We start from the raw sequence: 16,630 nt of genomic DNA on the forward strand, positions 1-16,630 counted from the left end.
CCCCCCCCCGACAAAGGTATCTATACTGTAGAAACATATAACTAACATCATATTTAATGATTAAGGACTTTACACTTTCCTCCAAGAAGGGAAAAAGTAAGCATGTCTGATTTTACCACTTCCAGTGGAAATTCTACTGCAGGTCCTAGCCAGTGCCATAGGTAAAAATAAATAAATAAAAGGATATACTAATTGGAAAAGATGTAAAACTCTGTTTACTGACATGACTGTGTATGTAGAAAATCCCAAAGAATCTACAAAATGACACTAGCGTAAGTAATTTTAGCAAGGTTGCAGGATATAAGGTCAATATTCAAAATTCAATTGTATTACAAACATTGACTAATTTTTAAAATACCATTTACAATAGCATAAAAAAGAAGTAATTATGTATCAATTTAACAAATTGGGTGCAAGATTTGTTCACTGAGAATTACAAAACTTTGATGAAAGAAATTAAAGACCTAAGGAAATGTAAAGATAAGCCCAGTGGTGTAAGATAAATGTTGAACTGGCTCTCTGACAGAGAAGTACTGGTTTGTATTGATTTCTGTGCTATAAATATTCCTATCACAGCCAATTTCAAAATACCAATATGACATTGAACACAGAATTAGGAGGAGATACACACAATAGGCACCTGCTAGCAGGTACAAGCTGACTCCAGCACATCATATGATATACTGTGTTTTTGGATTAGAAGGCTTAAGAATGTTTAGATGTCAACTGTCCCTAAATCGATCTTTATACTCAGTGCAATTTCAATCAAAATCCCAGCAGTCTTTTTAGCAGAATTTGCTGGCTTTAAAATTCATAAGTGATAGCTAAAACAATTTTGAAAAAGAAGTGGTAGAAGACTCAAACTACCTGATTTCAAGACTTAACAAAAACGTTACAGTAATTATGACAGTGTGGGTAAAAACAGACATATTGATTAATGGAACAGAATAGAGCCCAAAAATAGACCCATGCAAACAGCTGATTAATTTTTTACAAGGGTGCCAAGGTAATTTAATGGAAAAAGGATAGTCTTTTCAACAAATGGTACTGGAATAACTGACTCATATCTTACAATATATTAAAAAATCAAATAGGAATGGATCATAGACTGAAATAAAAAACTTCTAGAAGGAAACATAAGAGAATATCTTTATAACCTGGGTTATACAAAGATTTCTTAGGATAAGACACAAAAAGCAAGAACAATAAAAGAAAAAATGATAAACTGGATTTCATCAAAATTATAACTCTTACAACTCAAAAATAAGACAACAGATGATCCAATTTTTTGAATGTGCAAAGATTTGAACAGACATTTAACCAAAGAAGTGATATAGATTGCAATTAAATAAAATGTACATAAGAAAAGATGCTCAACATATTAGTCATTAGAGAAATGCAAATTAAAACCACAATGACATCACTGTATATACATGTTACTAGAAGGGCTAACATTAAAAAACAAGCAAACAGACCATTGTGCTGGTGATGATGAAGAGCAACTACAACTCTCATATACTGCACAGAGGAAGGCAAAATGATACAGCCACTTTGAAAAACAATTTGGAAATGTTTAATGAAGTTCCCATGATATATACTTCCATGTATATACTTCCATACAACCAGCAATCCTATGCCAAGGTATTTACACAAAACTCATGTCCACACAAGAACTGTTCTCAAATGTTGATAGTAGTTTTACACATAATGATCAAAACTGGAGACTACCCAAATATCCATGAACTCATGACTGGATAAACAAATAGTGGTACATCCATACCATGGATACTAGTCAATAATAAAAAGGAACAAAACAACTGACACATAATAACAATCATGAGTTCTAAAAGCATTATGCTAAGTGAAAGCCCAAAACAACGGGTATATTCTGTATGATGCCATTTATAGGACCATTCTGGAAAAGGCAAAACTATATGAATAGAAATCAGATAGTGGGAAGCAGACGTGGCTCAAGTGACTGAGCTCCTGCCCACCATAGGTTCCGTTTCCAGTACTTCCTAGAGAAGACCAGCAAGACAGCGAGCTGGCGTGACAGGCAGGTGCAGCAAGTTGACACTATAAGATGATGCACCAAAGGAGACACAAAGAGGAAAGACAATGAGAGACACAAGAAGCCAGGGAGCTGAGGTGGCTCAAGTGATTGAGTGCTTCCCTCCCACACTAGAGGTCCCAGGATCAGTTCCCAGGGCCTCCTAAAGAGAAGATGAGCAGAAAGAGAAGGCACACAGCAAATGGATACAGAGCGCAGACAGAGTGCAAACAATGGGGGGGGGGGGGGGCAGAATAGATAAACACTAAAAAATCTTAAAAAAAAAAAAAAAGAAATCAGATAGTGGTTGCCAGGGGCTAAAGGACTCACTGCAAAATGGCCCAAGGGAATGTGTAGGGGTGATAGAACTGTTTTATATCTTGATTATGGTAGTTTCACTACTGTACACATTTGTTAAAACAAACTGTACACTTAGGTTGAATTTAACTGAATGTAAATTATACCACAATAAACTTGATTTAAATTGCTTAGCTTCCTACTGCTAGTCAAACTTTCCACTATCATTCCAACATATTGCCCATTCCTTCTCCATTCATCTACCCTAATATATTAGCTAAATGGACTTAAGGCTTCTGATATTAACAACAGCAAAAACATCAGCAATCAACATTTACTGGAAGTGTCAATAATCAGATACATGATAAAAGTGCTCTACATAAATTATCTCATCAGTTCTCACTACAACCTTATAAGGTAGGCTCTGTTAAGCCCATTTAGAGATAGAAACTGAGGATTAAGGAGATTAATAATTTGCCTAAGGTCCTTCAAGGGCTAATATAGGACAAAACTGAGATTTGAACCTAGGCCTGACTCCAAAATCCTGATACTAAGCTACCTTTATTCCCACCAACACTTCTGCTCAAGCTATTATCTCTGCACAGAATATCTCTTCATCTCACCTTTACTTAACCTAATTTTACCTATCCTTACAAACAAACATTAGGGAAGCAGATGTGGCTCAAGTGATTGAGCTCCCACCTACCACATGGGAGGTCTCAGGTTTGGTTCCCGGTGACTCCTGGAGAAGATGAAGAAGACAGGAAGCTGGCGTGATGGGTTGGCATGGCAAGATGATGCAACAAGATGATGCAACAAGGAGATCACCAGATACAAAGAGGAAACACAATGAGAGAGACAACAAAGCAAGGAGCAGAGGTGGCACGAGTGATTGAGAGCCACACTCCCACATGGGAGGTCCCAGGTTTGGTTCCCGGTGCCTCCTAAAGAGAAGAGGAGCAGACACAGCACACAGCAAATGAACAGAGAGCAGACAGTAAGCACAAACAATGGGATGAGGAGAATAAATAAATCTTTTAAAAAAACACAAAAAACCTTATATGTATAATTCATTGATAAAGCTTTCCCAGATCTCCCTCCCCAGCTGGCAACCATCTCTCCCAAAGCACTAAAGCTCCAATGGCACTAAATCTATTCCTCCTTTATGATATTTATATTTTCCCTTTTGTTATTGATATATTTCCCCTACTAGATATTTTGCTATTTGAGGGCAAGATATGAGGATTATTCACTTTTGTGTTTCCTTCTGTGACCTAACACAATACTTTGCACATAACTTAATGATGGATAGGGTATTAGTCTAGCCAGTTGTACAATTAGATTTTAATGCTTCATTTTCCCAAGCAATGTTACCTATCAGCTTTCTGGATCAGCCCTTCTTATATTACTGTGTCATCTTTCTTTCCCTAAATTAAACTTTCAGATAAGAAAATGAAAAGTTAAGAACTGAGAGGCAAACCCAAACCAAACTCTATTATCTTGGTATATGAATTAAAAACAGGGCCAAACCCATTGGTAACCCATAATAGCAAATAGAGGAGCGAGTGGCAAAGAAAGACTTGTTAAAACAGGGAAATGTAATGTGTGGGCTCATGAAGCTATCAGTGGAGAAAACAATAGAGAAAACACTAAGTTGCAAAAGTCTAGCCACATTCTTCAACAAGTTGGCACAAAAAAAGGGGATGGGGCTTAAGAGAGATAATAACCCGATACAATGCGTGGACCACTTGGGAAGACTGTCCAAATAAATTATTGCAAAAAGACATTTTGGGACAATTGGTAAGCTTCAAATAAGGGTGGGTATTAGATGATACTAAGCATTTATTGCTAATTTTATTAGGTGTGATAACGATAGTGTGGTTTTGTACAAAAGTGTCCTTGGTTTTTAGAAATGCACTTAAGTATTTAGGGATGAAATATTATAATGCCTGAAATTTATTTTAAAATATTTCAGCAAAAAAGTAAAATGTTAATAACTTAAATATCGGTGATGAATATATGGGGAGCCCATTGAATAATTTTATTTTTCTTTACAAAAAAAAAGAAAAGGATAAAATGAATTGTCACAGGATAAAGTCTAGCCACAGTCCCAATTCTTAATAAGAAATTCTGTAGATATCCAAAATGATAGAATTAAGTCAGCATTTTAAGAATACTAGCACTTTTTTGGTTTTACTTCAGTGCATTCCAGTCTATTACTGGTTCCACTACTTAACATTTACTTTATTCTACACTGTCAGCTGTTTACAGTTACCTCCCCTGCTAGATGGTAAACGTCTTGAGGGCAGGCACTACATGTTATTAACTTTTGATACCCAGAAGGATGTTATGAATCAAAAAAAAACCTGGTAAAATAGAACTGCTTTTGAATTTAGCTTGTTGTTGGCATGCATCAAGAAAATAAAGAACTTCTGAACAATAATTCCCATTCAAAACTAGAAATTATTTAATAGGAATAACATAGTATAGGTATTTTTCCACAGAATTATAAATTCTTAAAGCTTCCTGAAAGTAGAACATAAAACATTTATGGTATTTATCAACTACATTGGACACTCTCAAAGTGTGGTCCATAGATCTTGGAAGTCTGAGACCTTTTAGGGGTCTGTGAGGTAAAAAACTTTTCATAATAACACAAAGATGTCATTTATCTTTTACATACACACTTTCTTGTGATTGAACAGTAGGATTTTTCAGATAACTTGTTAGATGTCATCATTTTGAAGGCTAATGGAATATTTCTTAGTTTTGAATATTGTACTGACTGATAGGTACAACTTGCATAAGCAAAAGCTATTTGGGGGGAAGCGGTTGGGGCTCAATCAATTGGGCTCTTGCCTACCATGTAGGAGGTCCAGGGTTCAATACCCAGGGTCTCCTGGTGAAGGCAAGCTGGCCAGTGTGGAGTGCTGGCCCATGTGGAGGGCCACCCTAGGCAGTAGTGCTGTGTGGGAAAAAGAGTTTCACCTGTTTTATTGTAGATGTTGCCTTACTGGAAATGTTGCACCTGTTCTATTGTTGTGGCTGTTGCAGTTGTTCCCTATTACTGTAGATGATGTTGCAGTTCAGATAGCAAACAGCTGCTTGGTAGTTTCCAAGAAATACAAGGTGGAAACTAGGGTCAAGGTTCTTAGTTACAGAAGCTGTGAGTCCCCTGGTCCCATCTTTATCTCCTCTCTTGTGTCTCTCTCTCTGTCCCTTTATTTCTTAAAGTTCTGGTTGCCTTCCCTTCGAGCCAACCTATTGAGATCTGATCACAGCAGTACTGGTCCATGCGGAGAGCTGGTGCAGCAAGAAGATGCAACAAAGAGAGACACAGAGGAGAGATAATGAGAGGAAGCAGACCAGGGAGCTGAGGTGGAACAAGAGAATGATCACCTCTCCCCGACTCCAGAAGGTCCCAGGATTGAGACCTAATGAGAATACAAGCAGACACAGAAGAACACACAGCAAATGGACAGAGAGCAGACAATGAGGGAGGGCAGAAAAATAAATAAATCTTAAAAAAAAAAACAGAAGATATTAGAGGGCCTCAATTATTTTTGAGTGTAAAGCAGTCCAGTGACCAAATCATTTTAGAAGTGCTGAACTACATAAAAGCAATCTTATTTTCCAAGTACTCCTTATCACTCCTATCTTCAAGGTTTAAACACATGTTTATATGCATGCATGAATGGGCACCATTTTATCTTACCCATTTATGATTTTATGTGTCTGCTGCTCCTGTCAGATGGATGCAAGGAGGAAGAAAAGCAAATTAAGCCGGACATTGTGTGTCCTGCCATGGCCACTGGGTGGGACTGGGGGGAGAGTGTGAACTACAATGTGGAACACTGTCCATGAGGTGCAGCAGTGCGCCAGAATGTATTCGCCAGGTGCAGTGGATGTGCCGTGATGAGTGGGGAGTATACGGGGACCTCATATTTTTTTAACCTAACATTTAAAAGAAAATAAAGAAGAAGAAAAAAGCAAATCAAAGTGTCTTGCTTTTGTGCAGGGCTTGAGCAGTTATTTACACACCAATGTTCTTAGCAGCATTATTCACAATTGCCCCCAAAGATGGAAGAAACCCAAGAGTCCATCAGCCTATGAATGGATAAATAAAATGTGGTATATACATACAATGGATTATTATTCAGCCAGAAAAAGGAATGAAGTCCTGAAATAAGCGACAGCATGGATGGATCTTGAAGATATCATGTTGACTGAAATAAGCCAGACACAAAAGGACAAATATTATATGATCTCACTGATTTGAAACAATTAGAATAAGCAAACTCTTGAATCAGAATCTAGAATATAGGTTACCAGTGGATGAACTGTGGGGATAGAGAATGGGAAGTTAAGGCTTAAAATGTACGGGGTTCCTATTTGGAATGATGGAAATGTTTTGGTAATGGATGGTGCTGTGATGGTAGAACACTGTGAATGCAATTAGCAACACTGAAAGGCATACCTGAATATGATTAAAATGGAAAATGTTAGATTGTATGCATGGTAACAGAATATAAACATTTTTTAAAATCCATGGAACTACACTACACAGTGAACCTAAATTAAACTGTGGACTTCCACAGTACAATTATAAAAATGTGTTATCAACTGAAACAAACATTCCACAACAATGCAAGGTATTTGTGTGGGGTGGTATATAGGAATCCTATATTTTATGCATGATTGTTCTATAAACCCACAACTTCTCTTATAAAAGGGGAAAAATTGCCTTGCTTTTGTAGGGTTACTCTAGCATGCTTTGGATAAAAATTATAAAAACTGAATAAACCTTCAAATCTCCAATTTATGAAACTTCTCCTTTCTTCCTAAGATACAAGTTGAAGATTAGGGGAGGGAAAGAAGGCAAAAAACATGGGGTGGTTGAAATTGAACATCTGTGAGGAAAAAAAATAGAGCACCTGAGACTGAATTTTCAGCTTGGAAAATAAAGCATTACTTATTTCAAATAATTTATATTTTTCCCTTATTCTGATTTTTATTCTTCCAATTCTGCCTCTAGAAGGTTCCCAACCTTTCAAAACTTTGTTTTGAAAAAGGGACATATTCTTCAATTTAGCTAATATAAAATTACTTCTATGAATCATCCTTGAAATCATCTCCACTTGCCCTATTAGGAGAAGACTACCAGCTGTTCAGGAAATCTGAACATATATTGAGTTGTTTAGGAAACCCCAAAGAATTTGGTTTGTTAGACAACTACATGAGTATACTTGACAATACAGATGGTCACTTTTCCCTGAAAAATTAAATAATATTCTACCTATTACTGACTATTTTCTGAACATTTAGATTCTTGTATAATATTTTAGGTACTTATAAAGGAAAGGATCCTCTATAAAATAAACAGTAATATTGCTTTTAAGCAAAGCCTAACAATTTCCATAAATCATTACCTTAGATAATAGCTTGTCAAATAAGCTATCCATTATCGCTACAAGCTTCGCTGATATTTCAGCTATGTGGTCATGGTAGTCCTGTAATAAGAAATAACACGGTATTTTTAAGTGCCTGGGGCACATCTATAAAATACTTAACAACTAAGGAATGAAATTTATGAAATTCTAATAGAAAAAGTACCTTAGTGATATGATCAAAATGCCTAAGCATGCTGTATTGCTTAGGTTGCAGCCGAGCTTCAAAATGAGCCCGTATCACAGGAATGTAGTGCACAATTAACTGCAAACAGCGTGAAGAAAGAGCTGAAGAGCCAAGGAGTAGATATATCATGGAGAACAAACAAACAAACCAGAACTATTAGTTGACTTTACTTATCCAATTACCAATTAAGTGAAAAATGTCCATTTTATAAAGACTCCAGTTTATTCCACAAAGAACAAAGTGGCATAAGGCAACATATTTAATTTTGCTTAAGAAAATAATTTAATATTAAATAAAGTAAAGAACATGCTATTCTTCCCATACAGTACTCCCAATGTACTCAAGCTGTATTCATTATGAGTACAAGAAAACTAAAACAGGACAACTGATCCTCTTCTGACACTCAGGTACCTTTCACCCCAAAGCACATCATATAAATTACATGTTAATATTTTCTATAGTGGCATAACTTCCAAATAATTTATACTTGTTAGAACGGAAATTCCTCAAAACATTGTCCCCCAGAGGTTAATTTTTCAGTCGTGACAAAACAGTTAAAAGTGAAGTAGCATTTGTCACTTTTAGAGTTATTTGCTATGGTCATAGAAACATCAGGGATAATCAAAATACAGGTATAGAGACATCACTGTAACATAACAGTATGTGAATTAAATTCAAGAATCCATACCCAAATTTTTTGTAGTTATTGTTTTTAGTCCGACAACTTGCAAGGCACCAGCTCCAAGAACTAACTGGCAACTTCTTGAATTGAAGTACTAATAAAGAAGACAAAAAAAACCCAACAATTCATTAAAAACTACTCCTTATATGCTGGAAATATATTAATAGTTCTAAAAATATATTCCTCTTTCCTTTCATTCAAGGACCAAATGAATTTTCTAGCAGAAGCAGTTAGCATCTATTTATATGATGACAAAAACAAAAGTTGTCTAACTGGTAATATTTACTGTCTGGTAGAAAGAAAAGCTGAGAAGTTCTAAAAAATCAATTGTTAAGAAATTAATCTTTAATTTGCATTCACAAAGCTAGTTCAATTTCAGTCATTACTATTGAAAAATCCTATTTTCAAAAGGGTAACTAAAATCTTTCTGGACTAAAACATGGCAACTCAAGACAAAATTGAGATTAGTGGTTTGACAAAAATAAAACCTTTTCTCTATTCTGTAGTTTTTTAAAAACCTATTCCTATGAAATGGCTGAATAAAATTATCACATTTTCATTTTACATCAATAGTTCTGAAAGAATGATTTAAGAAAAATCTCTAACCTTAGTGAGATGAATTTTGTAAAGTTCAGTGAATTCCTTCCATGCACATTTGAAACCAGTCCAGGTTTTTTGACCTAAGTGGCCTCAGTCATGTTCAGCACCTAACGAACAAATCATCTCCTGTCTCCAATGTCATTAACAATTCTATAGGTGTAATGAGGAATCACTAAATGTGGAGTGAGAAGGAAGCAGGCAGCTTTTTTTTTTCCAGTAACATGTTGTGATTCAATCACAATCTAATGTCACAAAATTAATGTCACAAATATAACTTGACCTTGAACTGTCTTAGACCTGAAAGATTACTAACAGCCTAGTGAATTACTTCTTTCAATTATTTTTCCACAATGGGGTGAAATCATACACACCTTCAATAAATCTGACAGACGAGTAAGCATGTCAGTAGTAACGGATGGGATGTTATCCACACACTGACAATATTCAAGGATAATTCTTATTAACAGCAATACAGTTCTATAAGAAAAGAAAGATAATCTCAGTAGATAGTCAGAACAAGAAAAATTAAACTGATTTGGCATATAAAACCCTAATTACTTACCAGTACAACTGATCACTAAGGATACAGCGATTTTGTTAACTGTTAAAATACATGTTTTGCCTACCTGTGGCTGCAAGGCTGGGAAGAGGGTGGGGCAAAAGAGGTGTCAATGGCACAAAATTTAAAGAGGCACTCATCTTAGGGCCATGCAATTGCAGGGCTGACCATCATATGACCCTGAGAATGAATGCTTCCTTAAATTTTGCGCTGTAGCCATCTCACTCTCTGTGTAGCATTCTTATTAAGGAACCCTCTCCAATACAGCAGGTAAAATATTCCTTGGACATTTCAGAAACCCTGACAAAAAAGCCTACCCAGTGTACATAGGAGGCCCTCAATCATAAATGCTGAATTAAAGAAGGGACCATAGCCTGAATTTTCTAAGTGAGAGGAAAGAGAATCTGTAATGATTTCTAAGTTTATTGGTAGGTCACAAAAGATTCTCCAAAGATAAAAAAGTTGTCTGCTAATGCAGGACATGTCACAAGATGAAAAGATTCACTACTGAGAGGATAAATAAGATTGAAACTAAGGGAAAAAGAGTCATCATAGGATATCTAAGTTTACTAAGATGCTCAGAAATAAGAGATCCATGTAAAATAATGTTTTATAAAAGTATGAATGATATCAGGAACTAGTGGCTCAACAGATCTACTTTATTAGGCATGAGGCCATGACTGCTCTTTTTTAATCTTTCAGAAGACATAATATTCTCCCTTTAACCAGGGAGTTCAGTCTTAGAACAGTAGACTCTTCGCCTAAAGAGCCAGAAAGCTCTTTACCTGAAAACTGCCAGAGGGAAAAAAGAACCATTTATATCAAGCACATGGAAAGCAACATGATGGGTTGTTTTGTTTTAGAGGTACCAGGGATTGAATCTGGGATATTATACATGCAAAGCAGGCATTCAACCACTGAGCTATACCAGCTCCCCATGATGGGTTGGTTAAGGAGTGAAAGCATAATTAGATTGATGGGAGCCAGAGGAAAAAAACTTCCCCTATCAGGAAGAGGGAAAGACTCCAAAGGACAAAGAAATGGAGGCTTTAGCATGGGACTTGTGTACTGTGGTCTTGGATAATATAGTTTAAGAAAAAGCATCAATTCTGTACATATTTTTTTAGTGCTTATTAGATACCAAGGAAAACAGAATGGTAAGACAAGAGTCCCACCTTGGAAGCTCAGTGACTAACCAGGGAGACACATACATAAATAAATAATTATAATATACTGTGGTAAGTGCCACAATAGAGGCACATATCTACAAGTAGATAACTCATTTTTCCTATAAAGTGTGATTATTTCATAAAAGACTTAGTGACCAGAAGCAAAAAAAGAAAAGTAAAAATGAATGCTGGTTTAGACATCAGGAACTAGACTTAGATTCTAATTCTGGCTCAACCTGGTCACTTTATGTTAACCACTTAATCCTCTATACTTTAATTCTCTTAACTGTAGAGGGAGCAAGCATCTATGAAATGCCTATTTCACAAAGTAGTTGTAAAGATCAAATGAGATCATATATATAAAAATATTTAGTGTGATGTGCTGTTAAGGAATATGAAAATATTATGGTTTTTTTTTTTAGGATGCACTGGGGATTGAACCTGGAACCTCATACATAAGAAGCAGGCACTCAACCACTGAGCTACACCTGCTCTTCGAAAATATTTTAATTATATTTTTAATAAAAGGCATGAAGCACCAGACAAACAAGTCAGGAATTTATATTTTTCTTAAACTGAATTTGAGATACCCTATTGGTGGAAGAACTCAAGATCTAAGGACACAAATGATGATGAGGATAAAAATAACAACCAAGAACTATCAACTTATTAGGGCTAGGAATTGTGCTTACATGCTTTACATGCATTATCTGTTTAGTTTCCACAATAATTCTATGGTATAGTACTACTCTCCACATTTTATCTTACTGCTGAGCAAACTCTAGCACACAGAGTAACTTGCCAGAAAGAACAAAAGAGTAGCAGAGTCACTGGGATTCAAATGTAAGAATTTGGATTCTGACTCCAAAGCCCACAACTTTAACCACTATGCTATACTGTATACAAAGAAAGCTGTAAAAAAGAAAAAAAAAGAGTAGAACAAGCCCAATAATAACATCATAGAGCCATTACATCTACCTCTAGATTTCTTGTTATATGAGAAATATCAACTCCTTTTTGTTAAGCCAGTGTAGTTCCTAAAAGATACAGCATACTACAGAAAATACAAATTAAAAACAAATCCATAAAATTCTTTGTAAGATAAATGTTTTTCCCCAAAGGATAATTTTTAATCCAAAACTTCCAATTTATTTCAAAAGGGAACTAGAAGATCTATTTTTTTAAATAATTAACCCAACTAATAAAGAAAATGTCTATCACTCACCCAACAACAGCATACTGTTGTCCCTCAACGATGAGAACTTCAGCTGGTTTCCTTTCTTCTATAGCTAGATAATAAAGCAAATAAAGACAGGATATAAGATGAAATAAAGTATGGGAGTAAAAAATTTAAAACAAACTGGGAAAAAGTTGAAGAAGATAGTTCCATTTAGAGCCTGGAACCAATCTCATTTCTGAAAATAAATATCTATTTCTTAGGAAGCAATTTGATGCAGAGTAAAGTATATTGGGTTTAGAGTCAGAGATCTGGATTTGAGTTCCAGCACTGCCAAATACTGAATGCATGACTTGCACTAATCACTTAACCTCTCTTACCTTCAACTGTAGATATTATATTATCTAGTTCTATATATATATAGAGAGATATATATATATATATCTATAATATAACATATATACATATATCTATATATATCTATAATATAACATTAACTGTTGATAATAAAATATATCATTCAGGGCTATTGTTAATGGTAGAAATAATGATTATAAACTACCTATCCTCTAAGTCTGGTATATAGTAGATGATCAGTAAACAGTTGAAAGAAAATTACTAGTTAGGAAAGGCAGAACAAGCATTTCAACTGATTGTCTTTATTATTATTAGAATACAATTTCTAAAGTCTATGGAGAGATTATATGTTTAACTCTCAAGACTTCAACCTAGAAGTCACTTTATTTTTAGCATGTGGTATTTCTTATAATTATAAAACAAAATCAGCATGTTGAGGTGAAAACAAAGTGACCTGGATTACCATCCTGGATTAGCCAAATTCCTTAGATTACTGTGGGCAAGTTATCATGCTTCCCTAAGCTTCATGTCCCTTTGAGTTATAAGACATGATGGTTCTACTTCTTTTTCAAGCAAAAATGTCCGATATAATTTCTAATCACAATTTACTCAATCTGTCAGATTATACATTTTGCTACAAAAAAAGCAATATAGCATAGTTAAAAGAAAGGGCCTAAAGTCAGTCTGCTTGAATTTGAATCTCAGCTCTATCACTCTCTATCTTTATACCTTTGGGCAAGCTGCTTAATTTCTTTGTGCCTCAGTTTCCATATCTGTTAAATGAGAATACTAATGGTATCTAGCTCATGAACTTAAAAGTGAGATAATACAAGTAAAGGGCTTAGAATGGTACCTGGCACCTAGAAAGTACTAAGTATTAACTGTGACTGACTTGAATGAATAACAACAAAGAACGCTTAAATTGATTTAAAAAAAAAAACTAGTAAAATGTTAATGTACTACTAATAGCATATACCTTCTTCTCAAGAAAAAAAAAGGGGCTAGGACAGAAGCAGGGTCAGTATCCTCCAGAGAGGAAGAGAAAATAAATGGTTCATTTTGCAGGAAAAAATACATGGTTAATTCAATTACTCTACATTTATCATTGTTAATTCAAAAATTTTTTCATTTGCATAAAAGTGGTATTGAAAAACTATGAGTTGTTCCGGGGCAGAAAACATGTTTAGCACCTCACATAGTGGGAAATCAGTCAAACATAGCTTGAATGAGAAAATGACAGTCTTATAATTTTTAACTAGTGAGTTAGCATGGCCAGGGTACATTTTGTTTTGTTTCATTCAGCTTTTGCTACTTGAATGCTTTTGTATTGCTAATATCATACAATCAATTTTTAAAACTGTAATCACCACTCAACATTGTTACCTACTAAAAATGGTCACCAGGTAACAGAAAATTACCTTCCTTCAATTCCATTCACTACCCTATATGAACTAATCTATTTTATACAGATCTTTACTTCCCTTTTTTTTTTTTTTTATTTAGTTCCCCTCCCCTCCCCCGGTTGTCTGTTTTCTGTATCTTTTTGCTGCGTCTTGTTTCTTTGTCCGCTTCTGTTGTCGTCAGCGGCACAGGAAGTGTGGGCGGCACCATTCCTCGGCAGGCTACTCCCTCCTTGTGGCTGGGCGGCTCTCCTTATGGGTGCACTCCTTGTGCGTGGGGCTCCCCTACGCGGGGGACACCCCTGTGTGGCAGGGCACTCCTTGCGCACATCAGCACTGTGCATGGGCCGGCTCCACACGGGTCAAGGAGGCCCGGGGCTTGAACCGCGGACCTCCCATGTGGTAGACGGAAGCCCTAACCACTGGGCCAAAGTCCGTTTCCCTACTTCCCTTTTGACACAGTGGTAGAAGAGGCAGGCTTTCTCTTGAATTCTGGATTCAATTCCAGGAAGTTTGTCCAACAAATCACCCTTTCTTACTCCTATCCTCTATCAACTTTCTTCTTTTAGTTAAGCATAAAAATGTATTTCCATTTCCCCTACCTTAAAATAAACTTCTCTCAACTCTAAGTTGATTAAGGTAACAATCTCTCTAACTTCTATCTCGCTCCTATCACTTTTTCACTCTTCCCTTCACTGTCAAATGTATTGAAAAAGTAGGCTACACTTGTCTAGCTCACCTTTCAATTACTTGGCAATGAACTGTAATCTAACTCCATCACTCCAATGAATTATGAAAATTGCAAATGATCTATCTGCCAACCTAATAGCCACTATGTGTATTTTATTGAGACTTCTCTTGTAGGGCAGTTGCATTTTGTACAAATGTGAATTGCATAATTTAAAAATATTTCTATGTAAAAATATTAAATTTTCATTAAATGCCTAAAATTTGAAAAAATGCAACTGCCCCCTCTATTAAAAACATCAAGAACCTCAAAGCTGGTAATTCAGAATGTGTTGTTAATCAATTTACACTATTATAATATGACTATACTTTAACTGGTAAACAAAAATATCTCTCAGCCATTGTAACCCTTTCTATGGAACCCAACCTATATCTGATACCAATGGCAATTCTCTCCTTTTCTTTACTTCTATTTTTTTCTGGATTCCTATGTACTTCTCTCACCCTTCTTTCTTTCTTCTTCATAGTTCTCTAAGGTTCTTTATAAGTTGATTTTCTCTATCATATCACCATTACACACTTGTAATTGCTAACTTATATTTTGGTTTTCTTGATTAGATTTAGTCCCTAAAAAGTACAATTTTAACTTTTTTCTCTGTGTCAACATCTTACACATAGTGGGAGCTTAGGAATGTTCACTGAATGAATCCATGTCCCTAAATTCAACAATACACTACAGTGATTAATGATAAAGCTATGAAATTATACAGAGATGGTTTCGAATCCTAGCTCATCATTTGTGACTTTGGACAAAATTCCTTAATCCCCCTAAGCCTCAAGTTTCAAGTTAAAAATAGCACTTTCCTCAGGTGGTTATGAGGACAGACTAGGGAAATTCATACAAAGCACATGGTTAACACTCAATAAATATTTGCAATTATTATTAAAAACTACCATATATATTTTCCTGTCAACTATTTACTAACTGAACTGGGAGAATTAGTTCTAGGGTTTTCAAAAGACAATGGCAATTAAAGAAATATTAAAAATTCTTATGAAATGAATACACATAATATAAAATTGGAAGAGAATGTGTGAAAGAATACACATACTCCCTGATTTTTTTTCAGGTAAAGCAATTTTTCCATTGGATATAGAATCAACAAGATCTTGAAATTCTGCAGGAACATCAGCTTGCTTCCAGCGCTCATTGTCTAGCAGGAGGCTATTTAAAAAGAAAAAGAAAAGAAGGAAAACTTTAATAATATTTCAGTGCCATCTTCATTGGTTGAAAGAAAATGAAGGGATGCAGATGTGGCTCAACTGATAGAGCATCTGTCTATCACATGGAGGGTCCTGGATTCGATACTTCCTGACCCATGTGGTAAACTGGCCCACATGCAGTGCTGCCGCATGCAATGAGTGCCATGCCATGCAGGGACAGCCCCACATAGGGGAGCCCCATGCGCAAGGAGTGTGCCCTGCAAGGAGAGCCACCCCATGTGAAAAAAGCACAGCCTGCCCAAGAGTAGCACCGCACACAAGGAGAGCTGACCCAACAAGATGACGCAACAAAAAAGAGATGCAGTTTCCTGGTGCCACCTGACAATGCAAGCGGATGCAGAAGAACACACAGCAAATGGACACAGAGCAGACAACAAGGGGGGAAGGGGAGAGAAATAAATAAATCTTTAAAAAAAAAAAAGAAAAAATGAAGAAGAATATAAGACTTTTTAAAGTGTTGAACAGCCTAATAATGTGAAATCATTCATAAACAGTATGAATATTTTAAGAAAATATTTTCCTTTTTATATATATTAGCCTAACCAAAAATAGTTGTAAAACACAATTTACTTTACTTTGAGTGGGAAAGGAAAAGTCAACTGACTGAGGATCTTTCTAATAAGTACCTTAATGGAAGTAAGTATTTTAACCCCATTTCAGAAGTCAAGTACGTGATTTTAAGTACATAATCTGTCTCTTTTTTTTGTTGTTTTAAACAGCTTTTAGATATAATT

General features: G+C 35.6%; 1 protein-coding gene across 4 annotated transcripts in view; it reads right to left on the minus strand.

The window, feature by feature from the left end:
* The window catches only part of VPS54 (VPS54 subunit of GARP complex), a 147,600-nt gene that overhangs the window by 28,709 nt on the left and 102,261 nt on the right, over positions 1-16,630 (minus strand). For 3 of the 4 annotated variants that reach the window (XM_004465095.5, XM_004465094.5, XM_071208863.1), the window contains exons 15-20: positions 15,725-15,837; positions 12,217-12,280; positions 9,635-9,740; positions 8,670-8,757; positions 7,961-8,082; positions 7,777-7,857 (exon numbers count right to left, since the gene is read on the minus strand). In XM_004465095.5, coding sequence (XP_004465152.2) covers positions 7,777-7,857; positions 7,961-8,082; positions 8,670-8,757; positions 9,635-9,740; positions 12,217-12,280; positions 15,725-15,837 — 574 coding nt within the window. Of the gene's footprint in view, positions 1-7,776; positions 7,858-7,960; positions 8,083-8,669; positions 8,758-9,269; positions 9,371-9,634; positions 9,741-12,216; positions 12,281-15,724; positions 15,838-16,630 lie in introns of those variants that run through there. The other variant, XR_188455.5, reaches the window with a different exon arrangement.

The sequence above is a fragment of the Dasypus novemcinctus genome, chromosome 17, assembly GCF_030445035.2.
Source record: "Dasypus novemcinctus isolate mDasNov1 chromosome 17, mDasNov1.1.hap2, whole genome shotgun sequence".
NCBI classification, from domain to species: Eukaryota; Metazoa; Chordata; class Mammalia; order Cingulata; family Dasypodidae; genus Dasypus; species Dasypus novemcinctus.